The following is a 16,121-nucleotide window of genomic DNA, read 5'->3' as shown; positions in this document are numbered from 1 at the left end:
TAGTGTCCGTTGAAACATTGACACTAAATGTATAGTGTCCGTTGAAACATTGACACTGACATATATCTAGAATTAGAACCATTCACTCAGCTTATTTTGCTCACATTTTAGTTCTATGAATTGGGAAAGTAAAACAAAAAGAATTATTTCTTTAAGTTTCCAGGAACGAACATAATTTCTATTGATCAAACATTTGATAGGATTGCTCAAATCCTCGTAGCGTGGTCTCACGTTTCATGTATTCACATCTGCAAGCTCTTAAATAGTTCACAAATCAGCCATACACCAGTGAACACGGTTTATACAATTAGAAACACTGGACGTTTATTGAGCTGCAAGATTTGTTCAAACATTATTTATCTAGAATGAAACGTTTTGGGATTTTAGTGATTTTGGTTCTCTTGTTCTGCGCAGAGTTTCAAATGATTCCTGCTTTCCCTGGCGGTACAAAAGATGTGTCAGGAGAAGCGAATAAGGAAAGTAAGGAGGTCTCCCTGGAGGACAGTCACGAGGTATGTTTCACATAGACAAGTCTAAGTCCAGAAATACAATTGTATTACGGTAATATGTGCTCTACGAGAACTATTTTATTATTTTTTTTCTTCGTAAATTATTATTATATTATATATAATTATTACGGTGTCACAGACCAGAATATATTTTGAATTAATGAAAAACTCTTTGTGCAAAAACACAAAAGAACTAATCAATCATTGTATAGTCTGAAACAAAAGAAATCATATATCAACTTCTGTACTTCATTAATTTGCCACTAGTTCTGTCCCCTTAGGATTAGCTCATCAAATGTTGACTCGTCAGTTACATATTATATATACATTTTCTTTTCTGCTACACAATCTTTCCATGACGTTTATTCAGCTTTAATTCTTTGACAGGAAAGTGCCCAAAAAGATACTTCTAGAAACAAAAGATCTTTTGAAGAAACATCTTCAGAAAAGTCATCTGAAGAATACGCAGAAACATCACCTGAAATACCTTTCGAAACATTCTTTCGTGGAACGATAGGTTGTGGCGTAAGTGGATTTTATACGCACCTTTTTAAAAATATATGAAAAATAAAACAGAAAAATAATTTCTTAATGCCTTGCGAAGCTGAGATTAGTGAAGTAGAGACTAGTGAAGCTGAGATTAGTGAAGTAGAGACTAGTGAAGCTGAGATTAGTCACGTAAAAACAAGTAAAATTGAGATAAGTGAAATTGAATATAGTGAAGCTGAGTGTAGTGAAATTAATATTCGCGAATTTGGAGATTAATGAAGCTTAAATGTAGAATGGTAAAAAGCAGTGACTTTATAAGCAGTGAAATTGAAAAGTCGTAAAGGTTAGAGTATTGGTTGTAAGACATAAATATGGCAATAGTGGTTATATAATTATGAGAGAGTAGTGGTTATGGTTGTCACACATATCAAGATGAGATTAGTGGTTGTAAGACATATAATTATGAGAGTGGTGGTTGTAAGACATATCAAGATGAGAGTAGTGGTAGCAAGACATATTTTTTTTTGTTTTACTAATTATAGACTTTTTGAGTATATTTCATTGTGATTAGAGCACAGACATATAGAATTAAAAATATGTTTTAATGTTAATAAATGATTGTCTAGCCTCTAGATATATCCATAAAGCTTAGAGAATTTTTTTTCATGTGTATTATTTAAAGATCAAAACGGAATGTATTGTGTCTGCTGGAAGTGACATTCTAGACAGGACTTTTGTTGTTTTCAAGAGTTGAACTACGTCATTGAACTATAGCCAAAGTCCGATGCTATCGAAGATATTAACTTAACATGGACTAATGTTACAAGACAGTGTGAGGAAATGAACTTTAGCAATTTATAGAGTTAGCGTCCTTCACATCCTCTAAGCCCATGCAAGTGAGGGCTTGAGAGATAAGTAAAAAGTATTAAAAGGATAATGCAATAATTAGAATTCATATATATATATATAGGCATATATATATATATATAGACATATATATAAATATATATATATAAATAGGCATATATATATATATCTATATATATCTATATCTATCTATATCTATATCTATATATATCTATATCTAAATCTATCTATATATATATATACAGGGCCGCCGCGAGGGTTGTGGCCGCCTGCGTGCGAAGTTAAAAAAAGCCGCCTCCCCCCTTTTTATTTTAGAAAAAAATTTCATTAAGACTGATCTGGACACTACATGTAAAGCGTTCTTTGATTTAAATCCATTTTTGTACCATTTCTTTTTCTTTTCCTATTCGCATCGTTGTCGTAGCCCCATTCCCTCTAAGATGTTTTTTTTTTTTCAATTTTAACTTTTCATTATTTGTAAAGAATGTAATGAAAGAGAAAGGAAACTATGTTTTTATTATAACACACTTTTTAGGTTTAATTTTTCATTTATATTTTCAACACTATGTATAGAATCCAAATGTAGGTAATGAAATTTCACTAAAATGAGTCAGTTTCACAGACTTATATATACTAGGCCTATGGTCAGTTTTTTTTCCAAAATAGTGTTACCTACATAAATTGTAAGCGTTGTAAAAGTTTCTTCATGGAGATAGAATTGAAGATGCGACAGGATTTCGCTCAAGTCGGCAAGGGGTTTAATTCCGGGCGGGACTCGGGGCTAAGCGTCTTCTGGCCTTTTTCTCTTAGTAAGAAGAGAGAATTTTTAAAAGGCTAATATTAATGTGTTTTCTTTCAGAACGCACTATTCATCCTAATAAAAAAAAGTCGAGGGCCATATAAAATCTTATAATAAAGAGGCAGCCCTGGCCAATAGTATTATGCGAGGGACATTCTAGGTAGGCCTACATATTGCGTACGTATGTCTGTAATGGGCGTGATCTTTCTAAAAGTATTCTTCGTGCTAAGTAAGACGTCTCTGTCGTGGACGTTTTTTGTCACACAAAAGTCGTCACTATTATAAAGTGCAATAGGCGGAAGAAATTCGACTATTCTGAGACGTTTTAAAATGTTTTCTTGAAAACGTTTTGACCCATATTGTTGCACAAGCGAATCGCAAAAGCGGTCTACATTTAAAACGATCTTATTAGAAGATAAAACGCCGTCTACTTAAGAGATTTTAATTTTTGAACTAATATTCAAATAAATTACACTGAAAATAAAACATGTTTTCGCTGCCCCCTCTCCTTGTTGTTAGATGGTCGTTGACTTGTCGCTTCAAACAGCTAGTACAACTGAACCAATGAAGGCGTTTTATGTTTGTTTTGTTTTACATGTTTCGGATGTTCCTTCAGAGTTGAAGATAGTTTACTTCCTAGTCCAAACCTCCCGCAGGACGACGGGGGATGGGAGCGGGCAGGATTTGAACCCTCGACCATCGATAAATCCGAACGACAGTCCAGCGCGCAAACCTCACGACCAGGCAGCCATCCTTATATTTGTACTAAATAAGCTTTAAATAACTTGAACAAACTTCTTATGTGAACAAAAAATATAATTGTTATTACAATTTTCACAGATTTAATTTGAGATAGAGATCTAATATTAATGAAATTTAAACGAAATCTAGCTCATCACAAAATAACGTCTATACTCTTTAATGTCTCAAGATTGTCTGACGTTTTACATTTGCATTATGCTAATTTCATCATCTTAAATGCATAACCACCAACAATCGCTTAACCTCTTCTTAACGCCGCCTAGGAAACACACACACTCTAGAACACCCCTTTTTGTCAGGAAGTTGCGCCCCCCCCCCTCAATTCAAGATACAATGTGACAATGTTTTAAAATTGACTTTCTAATTACTAGATCTACTTACAGGGCGGGCTATTCAACTCGAAACAAATATTACAAACAACCCGCAAAATTCAAGGTCAGGAAAGAGTCGGCGCTTATGGAAAAACCCTCGCGTGTCGCTTTGTTTTTTTTCTTAAGTTTCCAAAATCACTTCTTATTAAGTTCTTATTGTACAAATATTGTCTCTTCCCCCACCCCTCCCTCCAGTTTTCAAAGGATAATGGAATCAGTAGAATTTAAATATTTTTTTTTTTAAATTATTAAACCAAAAATTGAAAGAAAAATAATTTTTGGGAATGATTTGGCCGCCCCCTTACATTCGGCCGCCTGCGTGCAATGCACACATTGCACAATAGGTAGCGGCGGCCCTGTATATATATATATATATATATATATAGATAGATATATATATATATACATATATAGATAGATATAGATATAGATATAGATATAATATTTGAGTAACTTTTTAGTTATTAAACTAAAATAAAATATAAAAATATAGGTAGCCTTGGAATAATGATTTGGCCGCACCCTACATACAGCCACCTGCGTGCAATGCACACATTGCACAATAGGTAGCGGCGGCCCTACACATAATGATAATGAAACTAAAACTAACATCCTAAACAAATACTTTGCATCAGCATTCTCAGCCAGGAGAGAAAGACATATGACTTAATTTGAACCAAGTAGACAACCTAGGAGATAGAGAAGTACTAAACTGAGAGACATTCAATGTCGTACTTTTTATTTTTAAAAGTTGCATTAAAGAAAAAATTGCATCTTTTCGACTTGGGTGGTGGGTGTCACGCGGTGAGGCCGCACCCCCGCAGCCCCCTAGTGACGCCACTGGAATAACTATCTATACAATATTGAATACACTTTTACTTATAGATCTACTTTTTAACGCCTAGACCTAATATACTAATATCATAATAATAAGGTTTGTCATCGAGTCCGAAAGTTAATGAGGAATGCAATTTTTCCCGTGGATACGCAGCCCCAGCTGTGACCTACATATTTTCCCACATCAGGACAAGCATAACCATTTTCCTTTCGCCGTCTTCGTCTGTCTTCGGCAGTAGATTTCTTTTTGGTCTCAAATGTGCATCCCGAGGCCTTTGTGAATGACCTCCAGCTGTCTGTCTCGTTCTGAGGCCGCACGCAACCAGGTGCTCTTTTCTATGTCTGCTAAGGCAAGTTAGTGCCTAAGCTGGTCTTTAAAGCGTTTCCGTGGGGCAACTCTGTTAAACCGACCACGTTTTAGCTCACCTAAAAAGACGGCTTTTGGCTTACGTTCGTCCCCCACACGGGATACGTGCCCTGCCCATCGTAACTGTCGGACAATAAGAAGTCCCTATATACTAGTCTATACTGTCCATACCGGCGTTCGTAAGGACATCGCTGTTTGCAGTGTTGTTTTGCCACCGTATGTCCATGATGAAGCTCAAGCATCTTTGGTGAAAGCGTTCAAATAGTCTTAGTATAATATATATAATATCTGTATGTCTCAGATCCATATAGAAGGATTAGAGAACCACTGCTTGGTAGACACTTTTTTGTAGGCAGGCGGAGCGATCTATTCCGCCAAACTCTCGCCTGGAGGAGTCTAAAACCACTACTGGCCCTGGTCAGACGGTTATCAGCTTCCTTGAAAGCGATGTGTCATTCGGTACTATACTTCCTAGATATGTGAAGTGGTCTACCACGTTAAGGTGACGTTTATTTACGGTGATCTTTGGGGCTGAGAAGGTTTTATTGGGTCACTTCTGGAACATGACTTCTGTTTTCCCGAGGTTTATTGATAAACAGAAAGAGGCGGCAGCTTATGCGAATTCATTGACCGCGATCTGGATATCATGCTCATTGCGGGCTAGCAGATCGCATTCGTCGGCATAGAGAAGCTCTGTTATGACCATTTCTTTTGTGTTTGTATCGGATAGTAGACGTTGAAGATTGAACACATTGCCATCTGAACGAAGCCAGATGTAGATGCCTTCTTGCAATCTCTGCCTCATTTGACCCAGCATTATGCCAAAGAAGATAGCGAATAGAGTAGGTGCAAGTACACAGGCCTGCTTCACGTCATTTTCTATTGGGAAGTGATCAGACAGGTCACCATTGTGTCTGATCTGGCCATTTTGTCTCACATGAAACTGCTTGAGAATGGATAGGAGCGTAGTTGGGCATCCGAGCCTGGTCAAAATCCCCATAAACCATCGACCGTGTCGAAAGCCTATATATAGGTTTATATAGCATGCTAGACTCTATATCTAGACTGCCTGGAGTTAGTCTAGAGTAAATTATGGCCATCTTAGATTCTGTTTCTACTATATTTATAACTTACATATATATTCTAGAAGTAGATCAATACTGATTCTATAGTTACAATACGAATTCTGCTTGAATTTTATGATGCTATAGAATAGATTAGAGATTATAACTAGATTTTGTAGATCTATGGCTATTATGACAATGCCCACGGCACGTGTAATATCAAAGCAACTAGAATTAATGGACTTCATCTAAAACAAGTTCATTCCTGTATTCACATGCGATTTTTTAAAATATTTATAAGTTTAGCATTATTTTGGACAAATGTCTCACAACGGCTGATAAGAGAAATCAGGAAAAAAACACAACTCCCTAACTCAATAAAACATTAAGAAATTAAAACAGACTCAAAATAGACAGTTGACATTCATAGCAAACGAATATTCACAATTGATTACAGTAACACCTTTTTAAAGACACCTTTTAAAATATCATTAAAAGTTAAAAAATTAAAATTTTTTAAATCACTACAATTATTATTTCTACAATTATTTTTGTGTGTGAAATTGTGTATCGGAAAATGCCGGATACTTCAAGTAAGCTAGTCCTAAAAAAAATACATAGATCTTGGGTAAAAGACTCATCAAATAAAGTACTGTAAATGTGTAGTTTCACACGCTTGTTTCAGGTCTTTTCTTTTTATAGCCTCTGATCAGGTTTGATCTCAACTACCCGTATTTTGTGCAGAATTTTTTTTTTTCTATCAGGTTACACTTAAATTCACAGCCTAATTATGTAAGTTTAATTTAAAATGAGAAATGAAAAATGCAAAACAAATATAAGGAAAAAGGTACTTCCGGCCCAATTTACTAATGGACCTCATTCACCAATCGTAAATAAACACATTTAGCCACGTCATAATATTGATAAAACAATGAAAAATACGTATCACGTGACAACCACTAGGGATAACATAATTTGTATAGAAGATATATAGAATAATGTGGCTAAATGTTGTTTGTTTATGATTGGTGAATGAGGTCCATTCTAGTTTTAAGGGGGATGCACAATGAAATTTCAATTTTTGTAATTTACAGATAAATAGAAAAGCTTTATGCATGACTTGATAGAACATATAGAGACATGAGTAACCATACACATTTTATGAGTGTAGCCTTTTGGGTTGCTATGGAAATGGCGGCCATCTTGAAAATAAACAATGTTTACAAAATTCTTAAAATATTCTAAAGTACTCAAAATTTTTTTAATTTTTTGATTGCACCTGATAGATATTTGAATCCCATAGGTAACTGGCTAATTTTGTTTTGAAAATTATTACTGGTTTAATTTTTATGAATTTTTAAAATTTTTATTTTTTTCCGACCCCATTTTTCATCTGAGGTCACATCATTATTTTTATTTTTTTATGAAATTTATTATACATATTGAAAATTTTTGCAGCCTATTACCTATGATATACTATCAATAAACTACATGTGAAAAATTATTAGTCTAACTTATACAGAACTAAAGATTTTGAGATTCTTGTGGACAACATGCACCTAAAAATACATTTTGAGAAAAACGCATTTAAAGTTTTTAAAATGATATAAAATATTTATTGTAACCATAAAAATGAAAAAAAAGGGAATATTTACATAAAACAACATAATAGATAATAAAAAAAACAAAAAACTATTCATTAAAATGGCCTGATTGATAGGTTGGACCTTCTAGAACCTCTGCCCGGTGCTCATGCTCAATTCTTCGTTTTTTCAAGTTTTTTCTCCTGGACACTAATGCGATTGATTTTCTTTTTCTAACAAGCTGTAGTTTGACATTTTGCTTTTTCTCACTAGAAGAAATGTTCTTTAGTGTCCAGGGAATGCCTAATATGTCAAAAACTGATCTGATGCCAACAGGTCCATTATTGAAGGCTAAAACAGCAAGGTATGTCGCAGCCCTTACCGTTTTTAATGTTGCGAATTCTGTTTTGGGGCATCTTTGCCAAATGAGGGAATGAAAAGATTCATTGGCGTTTTGTGTTCCCATTCTAGAACATCTTTTTAACAGATCTGTGTCTGTTAGTCTTTTCATTATAGGAAATAACAGTTTACCTATTTCTGATGTGATGGTCTGGTTGTGTTTTTTATATGGCTGTTTTAGTGCCTCTGATCTCTTAAAGTGACACCAAGATGTAGCGCCATCAGGACACAACCTGTGGTTATGATCTAGGTCTGAGCTCATCATATGAAAAAATGAGCCCATAACAGCCAGCTTCATTTTTTGAATGTCGGGAGCATTTTGGCGCAGAGCTTTGGAATAGTAATTTGTAATTTTTTCAATTTTTGGCTTTGTAAGCCTATAATTTAGTTCTTTTTTGTTAGACATTTTTAAATTGTTCAAAGCATTAAACATTCTTTTTGAGATGTGGTTAATGCAGTCCTCTTTTAAGATTTCTACATCATATCCTGAGTTGGTAATGGCAGATGAATGCGATTTACTATCGCCATCACACAGCATCGTGCCATAAACAAGTTTTCTGGATGCCACAGAGCGCGAAAAGATTTTGGATGCTGCTGCGGCCTCCATTGCATTTGCTGAGCCACTGAAGTTTTTTTGACACATATGCTTAGAGGCATCAAAGTTTAGTTCTGCAGAGTTTGAATCACAAACATGGCAATAATTTGATAGGACTTCGGTGTCGATGACGAGTCCAGTATCAAAATAACTGTGCCAATTCCTGAATGAGATGAGTGGCCCCTTTTATGCCAAGTCCCATCGAAAGAAACTGTAATAACAGGACAGCCTGTTGAACTTATTCTTTCATCTGTAGTTAGAGGTTGTGAAATGTTTCTTCCATGCACAACAGCAGATGCCCTAATCATACATTCTTCACCAGCTTCAATTATAGCGGTATTGACTATGTTAGCTAGATTGTTATAAGTATTTCTGTGCATGCAGGGCATACTCATAAGTCCACAAAACCTATCAAATTTAGAATGCGAGATTCCAGATTCTTTTAATGCAGCGACAGCGCGGACATTAATATCCAGATGAACATCATTACTTTTTTTTGAGGTCCAGTCGGACCACAAATATGTTTCACAATTTAGGCATTTGATTTTAATCAAATGAGCCATGCCTTTTGATTGTGTGATGCACATAGTTAATTTGTTGTCAAAGCAATGTGGACAGCACAACAAGGAGACCATTGTGGTCAATTGCATTGAATTCATCATGACGTATATGAAATCTTCAGGCAGCCTCTTATTGGTGTTATCAGCGTTAGTAACTGCAGTTAGGGATATTTTTCGCTCAGCTGCACTTGCAGGCTGTGTTGTTGCTGCTTCAGATCCAGCTGTATCCAAAACAGAGCTGCAAACAAATAAAAAATAAATTAGAGGGTCTTTAAAAAAAAATTCAATAGTATGAAAGTACACGTCACATCTATCACAACATGAAGATTATTTTAAATTTTATAATGCATTTTAGAAATCATATATTGTATTAATCATAAAAAGTAAAGAATGTATAGAGACATGTTACATGTAATATAGATCTATATATGACAATATGTACTAGATCTAAAAAAAAACAACTAAGACCAAGACTTGAGTTGAAGTTGAAGTCCTACAATACTGTTCAATACATCATCATACACGATAATCAGATAATCTAATCTCTAGAGATTATCTAGTTCTAATGTGATCTATGCTCCTAATATAGACTAGATCTATAAAAGGATAGATCTCTATGTTTGCAATCATTTTCATGATATTTATTTAATGTCTATAGAATCTAGATTCTAGATCTAGATGTGATTCATTGGATAAACACGTTGTCGAACTCAAAGAGCCAAGGTTTCATAGTCATTATTTTATGTGTCAGCACACGCTTGTCTAGTAAATAAAAAAAAAAGCAAACTCTAGATCTAGACTTACCTTTGTAATTGTGCATTTGTCTTTGAAGCATGTCGTCCTCTGGGCTTACAGTAACGTTTTTTCTTTCCAAACATATAACCTTTTGTTGGCATTTCTGAGTTTCAATAATGAATCGATTGTTGATGTGATGGAAGTTTACAGAAGAAGGACCGGTTCACGTCATGTGCGCATGCGTGCATACTTTGTAGTTACGGAAGCTTTTTCAGTGCGCATGCGTGTAATTACAGTAACTATAGAAGCTTTGATGGTGCGCATGCGTAAATATGGCTTTGTGGGTGTGTATATGAGGATATAGGGGAAAAAAAGAGGTAGTGACGTATTTTGAAAGTTCATTGCAGTACTATTTATTTATAGAATGAGAAACCATGCACATAATCGGAACTAGAAAAGTAGACCTTTGTATCGATACCATCTGTTAGGGATTAGAGCGTACATTAGCTTATCAACTATAGCTTACAAAATGTTGATTTTTCACCAAAACATCAAAATTTTGCTTATATATCTACATTTAAAATACAAAATTGATGTATAAAACGTATTTTTTTTAGTATTCTGATAGGGAATTCGTATTCTAGACATTTTAAACTATTAAAATCAATTAATTTTAAAATATCGATATTTTTGACCTAAATCTATGTTTTCTCACTGTGCATCCCCCTTAAACCAAAGAAACGAAACGCATAAGCGCAATGAAGCCCATTATACATAAAACACTGAACCATAATATTCAAATACAAAAACAAAATCGAATAAAATACTCAGAAAGACACAAACATTCTTCGTTCCATATGCTAGGACAAATTTGTACCAATTCTCCTTCTTCCCTAGTGCTATTAGAGCATGGAATGGGTTGCCTGAGCTAACCAGGAAAACCAGTGACTTAGCAGAATTTAGTTCATTGGTTAATATGCATGATTAAATGCATGACGCGTAGGACGTAATCATCTTCTTTTTTTTTAAGTAACGTCTGTATTATATAAGTTCTAGATTCTAGTTCTAGTTTAGATGTAGATCTATATTTAGACAGACTATATTTAGAACTAGTCTAGAAATCTAGATCTTGCCCAGATCTAACTTCTAGATATATACTATATTCTGGATCTAGTCTAGACCACTACAAACCAGTATCACTTACTAGCATCACATGTAAAATCCTAGAACACATAATATGTAGCAACATCATAAACCACTTAGACAAACATAATGTCCTCACACCATACCAACATGGCTTTAGGAAATATAGATCATCACAACTAATAGGACTAATTGATGATTTTTCAAAAGGTTTAGATAATAGTGAACAAATAGATGCTATCTTACTAGATTTTTCTAAGGCTTTTGACAAAGTTCACCACCACAGTTTGCTTAAAAAATTTAAATATTTCGGCATTAATGGTCCACTGCATCAGTGGATTAAAGATTTTCTGATAGGGAGAGAACAAACTGTAATAATAAATGGCTCTAAATCAACACCGATAACAGTAAACTCAGGTGTACCTCAAGGAACAGTCTTGGGTCCACTACCATTTTTAATTTACATAAATGATTTACCAAATTGCATTACTTCAGGAACAAAAGTCAGATTATTTGCAGACGATTGCATAATATATAGAACAATAAAAACAACACAAGACACAGATATTTTACAAAGAGAATTAGATGAATTACAGAAATGGGAATCAAATTGGAGCATGTCTTTCCACCCAGAAAAATGTCAGTTGTTAAGAGTAACAAAAAAACTAAAACAAATTAATTCCACTTATCTTATTCATGGCAAACCAGTAACACAGACTAAAAACGCAAAATACCTAGGTGTTATAATAAATGAAAAACTATCATGGAATCCACATATTGATGAAACTACAAAAAAAAATCAAACAAAGCATTAGGATTTATTAAAAGAAATTTCTATAAATCAAATAAGAACATAAAACTAAAATGTTATTTAACCTTGGTTAGGCCAATAATAGAATATGCATCCTCCGTTTGGGAACCCTCAACTCAAGAAAACATTAAGAAACTGGAACAGACACAAAATAGATTTAGAAAGCCTTCAGGACAGAAGGCTCAAAAGTAAAGTAGCAATCATACATAAAACACTGAACCATAATCTTCAAATACAAAAACAAAATTTAATAAAATACTGTGAAAGACACAAAGATAAAGGCACATTCCTCGTCCCATATGCTAGGACAAATTTGTACAAATACTTCTTCTTCCCTAGTGCTATTAGAGCATGGAATGGGTTGCCTGAGCTAGCCAGGAAAACCAGTGACTTGGCAGAATTTAAGTCATTGGTTAATATGCATGACTAAATGCATGACGCGTAGGACGTAATCATCTTCTTTTTTGAAGTAACGTCTGTATTATATAAGATAAGATAAGATAAGACCTATAAAGTAAATAGAGTGATTATAATCAGGATAAGTATGCCTAGCCTGGCGTACTAGTGGGTAATAGTGTATTAGGCCTATGCTGTTCGTATGGGACACCTGTTTAGTTGTGCAGGCTCATTTAAAAAAAAATTTTCTAGTCCCTCTACTCCAATATATTAATCGAAATGGTTCGGAAGAGGTAGGTATCTTTCAGCAGTGGCGTCACTGATTGAGGGGGGGGGGGGCGAGGGATGCGGTTCGCACCGGTCGACACCATTTTGGGGGTGATAACCAAGTTGGAAGAATTACGTCTTGGCAAAAGCAGACACATCAGAAAAAATAATAATAATAAAATTTCTAGATATATCTTAGAGCAGTGGCGTCACTAGGTGTGGTGGTGCGAGGAGTGCGGTCCGCACCGGTCGAAACTGTTACACTTATACGCGTATTTATGTGTATGTATGTTGTGTGTGTGTGTTTGTTTACTTGTTGTCTCCCTTGTTCTACTGTTCAGTATGTTCACGTGTTCACATGTTTTTCTCAAGTCTGTTATCAGTGTGTAGTATTTGTTCACTTTCTTGTCATGTCATTAAAATGGAGTTGTAACTTCAAAAGCAGTGTTGTTATTACATCCTAATTGATAATATAACAGACACCATATTTGAGATGACAACCAAGTTGGAAAAATTATAACTTGGCAGAGCACATCGGAAAAGATAATTATAATAAAATCTCTAGATATATTCCCAAACATGCCTAGACACGTCTAGATGGTAGTTTAAGTTTAAATGTCAAAGCACAACGTTATAACACTTCTGTCTTAAAGTATAACAAAGGAAACCTGTTCAGGTGATGTTAAGTCTGTTAATAATTTTAATTAAATATCATTGTAAAATTTGCAATGACATTTGAATAAATAGTAGGATTTTACATTTGAGTAAAAATTAATTAAAGAAGGTAATCAAAAAATAGAGCTAACTAGCAATAGTGTTTATTGGCATCGACACTGTATCGGGAGGTTCCCATGCTGATCTTAGGTGATCAGTTAACGCTACTCTACTTATTCCACAAGAGTTAGAAGAGTCTTATCAAAGACGGCGTGTTATCCTGTTTGCTTTTATGTGAAAAATAACGCCAAATGAGTTTCAAAATTGTGTTACTTTAAATGTTCAAAAGGAGTCTATGGCTTGAATATATTTCTGGTCTATTGGTGAATTCGATGGGGACCGCCTCTGAGATTGTGTGATAACGCAAACTCTCTTTGTTATCTTGTTAGTTTTCTTTTCTTGGTATCTGATACCCACCAATTTTCAGTATCATTTACTCTCAAAGGTTTGAATTTTTCTGTCAGCTTCAGCGTTCTGGTCCAACCTTCCCCAACCTATTGGAGGAGAGAGAGACCAGTTAAGAAGAAAAGATTACAGCCATAACATTCTATTTGAGGCGTTGTACATGGATCTATGTTCTATGAAAACAATGTACTCACATTTTGTTAGTTCTAATAGTAGAGTAAAGTAAACATGAGTTTGTCACAGGGACAGACCACAAGACCGTTTTCAACGAAACTCTAAGGGAGGCTATTCATGAATAATTGCATGTACTACACAATGCTATGCTATTTATGGTCCTTAAAAAAAGCATGCATCGTCGGGAGGCGCTCTGCTAAAATACGACGGACTTACGTTGTGACTTTCTTTCCCAGGAGAAACCTGACCTCTACACAGGACCTTGTGCTTATTGTGAATGCATAGGTTTTGATTGGGAGTGTTTCGTTGCAGATTGTGGGGAGGTGCAATGTGTGGATGGCTATAGACCTGAAGGAGAATGTTGTGTTGAATGTCCTAATGGTAAGTTGTCTCTCTCTCTCTCTCTCTCACACACACACACACACACACCCACACACACATACATATATAACTATACACATACGCACACGTATATACATCCTATAATGACTATATAAATGGATACATTGATCACTCAGTCTCTGTGCATGCTTGCAAACACAATAGTTGAACTCATTAATAGCGAATCAGCTAAAAGGGTATCTCTTCAATATCAGTCACACAACTCTAGATCAAGTGTCTGCAGTTATATCAGTCACACAACTCTTAGATCAAGTGTTTGCAGTCCTATTCCATTGAAATAGCGTTGCCCCTTCTACTCGCCATGATTTCATTTATAATAACATATCTTAGCGAGGCAAGGTTCTACAGCCTGTTCAATACAAAAGTAGACGCTGCAGAAGATGACATTCATTATTCTCTTTCGAAAACTGTCCCGAGAGTTCCAGATCTGGTGAAACAGAGACAAGCCCAACGAGTTTAGTTAGTCACACAATTTGTATACGAATTCTTTTTTGTTAATATATACTAAATTTTTATATTTTAACCTATTTTTTTTTAGATTATGCCTTCCTCTAGTATGTTGGCTGATTATGTGGGGTGGGGAGATGATTGCATTAATCCCGCCCTCTCCCCGACCCCAAACTTTAACATTATTAGATACATAAAAACAACTTATTGATATTGTAACCAATCTTTACGTTGTGTTGTTCCCATTTCTGGTATGTTTGCCGATTCAGTGGGGTGGGGGGGGGGAAGCGCGGTCAAAATTTTATTATAGAAGTCATAGTTTGTGAACAAAATTACTAGAATATCTGTATAATTTGTATATTCTATCGCCCCCCTCTGGTATCTTGGCCTATTCAGTGGGGTGGGAAAAGTCGATTGCATCTACTGCCCTCCCCTTGTAGCTCTTTGAGTGGGGGACAATTTAAAAGCAGAACTAGTGTCGGAACAAAATGACTAGAATATCTGTATAATATAAGCTACTAATTGATATTTGAACCCATTTGTAGATTCTGTCACACCACGCTCTATTCTCAAAGTAAGTCACTAGTAAATATAAAATGAAAGGGAGTTGTGCCAGGTGGGAGGGGCGATAGATGTAATGCCCCTCCTCCCTGGACAGACCAATACTTTTTCTTTTGTATTTTAGCTAAGAAATTACATTAAAATATAACTGTCTCTACTATAAGCTATATATGCTATAAATTAAATTCTTAGATCGAGTCGCCTCACAGGCATAGTTGCTTAAGTGAACGAAAATGATTTTACAGTTTAGGGTCAACGCATAGTGGGGAATTGTAATAAAAGTGGCCCAGGACTATAAAGGTTGAGATCTATTTCGGCAGTTCATTTGATAACAAAACATCTCAATATTTTCTATAACATTTATCTGATGCCATTTTTTTTCGCTAGGTCCAAACTGTTTGTATAACGACCGAATAATCTCAGTGGGCGAGTCATTTTTTAATGACGATGGCGAGTCTTGCACTTGTCAGGAGACTGACATTTGGACTGAAGCTCCAGAAATACAGTGTGCATAAGTTGAGGACGAATCTAGATACCTAAAGGCTAAAGACATCACTGACTGTCTCACTCTTATTCTAACATCTACAGATGTTTTTTTCTTTACCATATCCTTAGAATTACTTCAATGTGTTAGCATGCTTCAGATACTATAAACTGTCCATTTAGATAAACTTTAATATGATTTATAATTATATGATTAAGTTCATTGGTGGTGTCTCTACAACTTTCACATTTAAATAGTCAACTTTGATTCCCTGTAATTAGGTACATACAATTGACTTATTTCTAATGGGTTACTTCTTGTAGTCAACTACAATCAAGAGTTGTTTTTGGGGGGCTTAGAAATAAAGACACAAAACTTTT

General features: G+C 35.1%; 2 protein-coding genes across 3 annotated transcripts; one reads left to right on the top strand and one right to left on the bottom strand.

The window, feature by feature from the left end:
- The first annotated feature begins 309 nt into the window (after window positions 1–309).
- LOC106061063 (uncharacterized) lies at window positions 310–16,121 on the top strand. The gene is made up of 4 exons (XM_056006456.1): window positions 310–512; window positions 897–1,034; window positions 14,084–14,228; window positions 15,645–16,121. The coding sequence occupies exons 1-4, from the start codon at window positions 366–368 to the stop codon at window positions 15,770–15,772; spliced, it is 558 nt and encodes a 185-aa protein (XP_055862431.1). The 5' UTR covers window positions 310–365; the 3' UTR covers window positions 15,773–16,121.
- On the bottom strand, window positions 7,652–10,667 carry LOC129922075 (uncharacterized). 2 transcript variants are annotated; one of them, XM_056006455.1, is made up of 2 exons: window positions 10,007–10,667; window positions 7,652–9,440 (listed from the first exon to the last, which is right to left on the bottom strand). In XM_056006455.1, the coding sequence occupies exons 1-2, from the start codon at window positions 10,096–10,098 to the stop codon at window positions 8,711–8,713; spliced, it is 822 nt and encodes a 273-aa protein (XP_055862430.1). In that variant the 5' UTR covers window positions 10,099–10,667; the 3' UTR covers window positions 7,652–8,710. The 2 variants fall into 2 exon arrangements, with proteins under 2 accessions (XP_055862430.1, XP_055862429.1); XM_056006454.1 differs by having other exon boundaries at window positions 10,007–10,660.

The sequence above is a fragment of the Biomphalaria glabrata genome, chromosome 12 (assembly GCF_947242115.1).
Source record: "Biomphalaria glabrata chromosome 12, xgBioGlab47.1, whole genome shotgun sequence".
NCBI classification, from domain to species: Eukaryota; Metazoa; Mollusca; class Gastropoda; family Planorbidae; genus Biomphalaria; species Biomphalaria glabrata.
Note: the sequence above shows the minus strand (reverse complement) of the source record. Positions and strands in the feature narration are given on the sequence as shown.

Coding starts and splice junctions, on each gene's coding strand:
- LOC106061063 (XM_056006456.1), top strand. CDS start 366: ATGAAACGTTTTGGGATTTTAGTGATTTTGGTTCTCTTGTTCTGCGCA. Junction 1,035..14,083: donor GTGGAACGATAGGTTGTGGC/GTAAGTGGATTT, acceptor TTTCTTTCCCAG/GAGAAACCTGACCTCTACAC. Junction 14,229..15,644: donor TTGTGTTGAATGTCCTAATG/GTAAGTTGTCTC, acceptor TTTTTTCGCTAG/GTCCAAACTGTTTGTATAAC.
- LOC129922075 (XM_056006454.1), bottom strand. CDS start 8,690: ATGTGTCAAAAAAACTTCAGTGGCTCAGCAAATGCAATGGAGGCCGCA.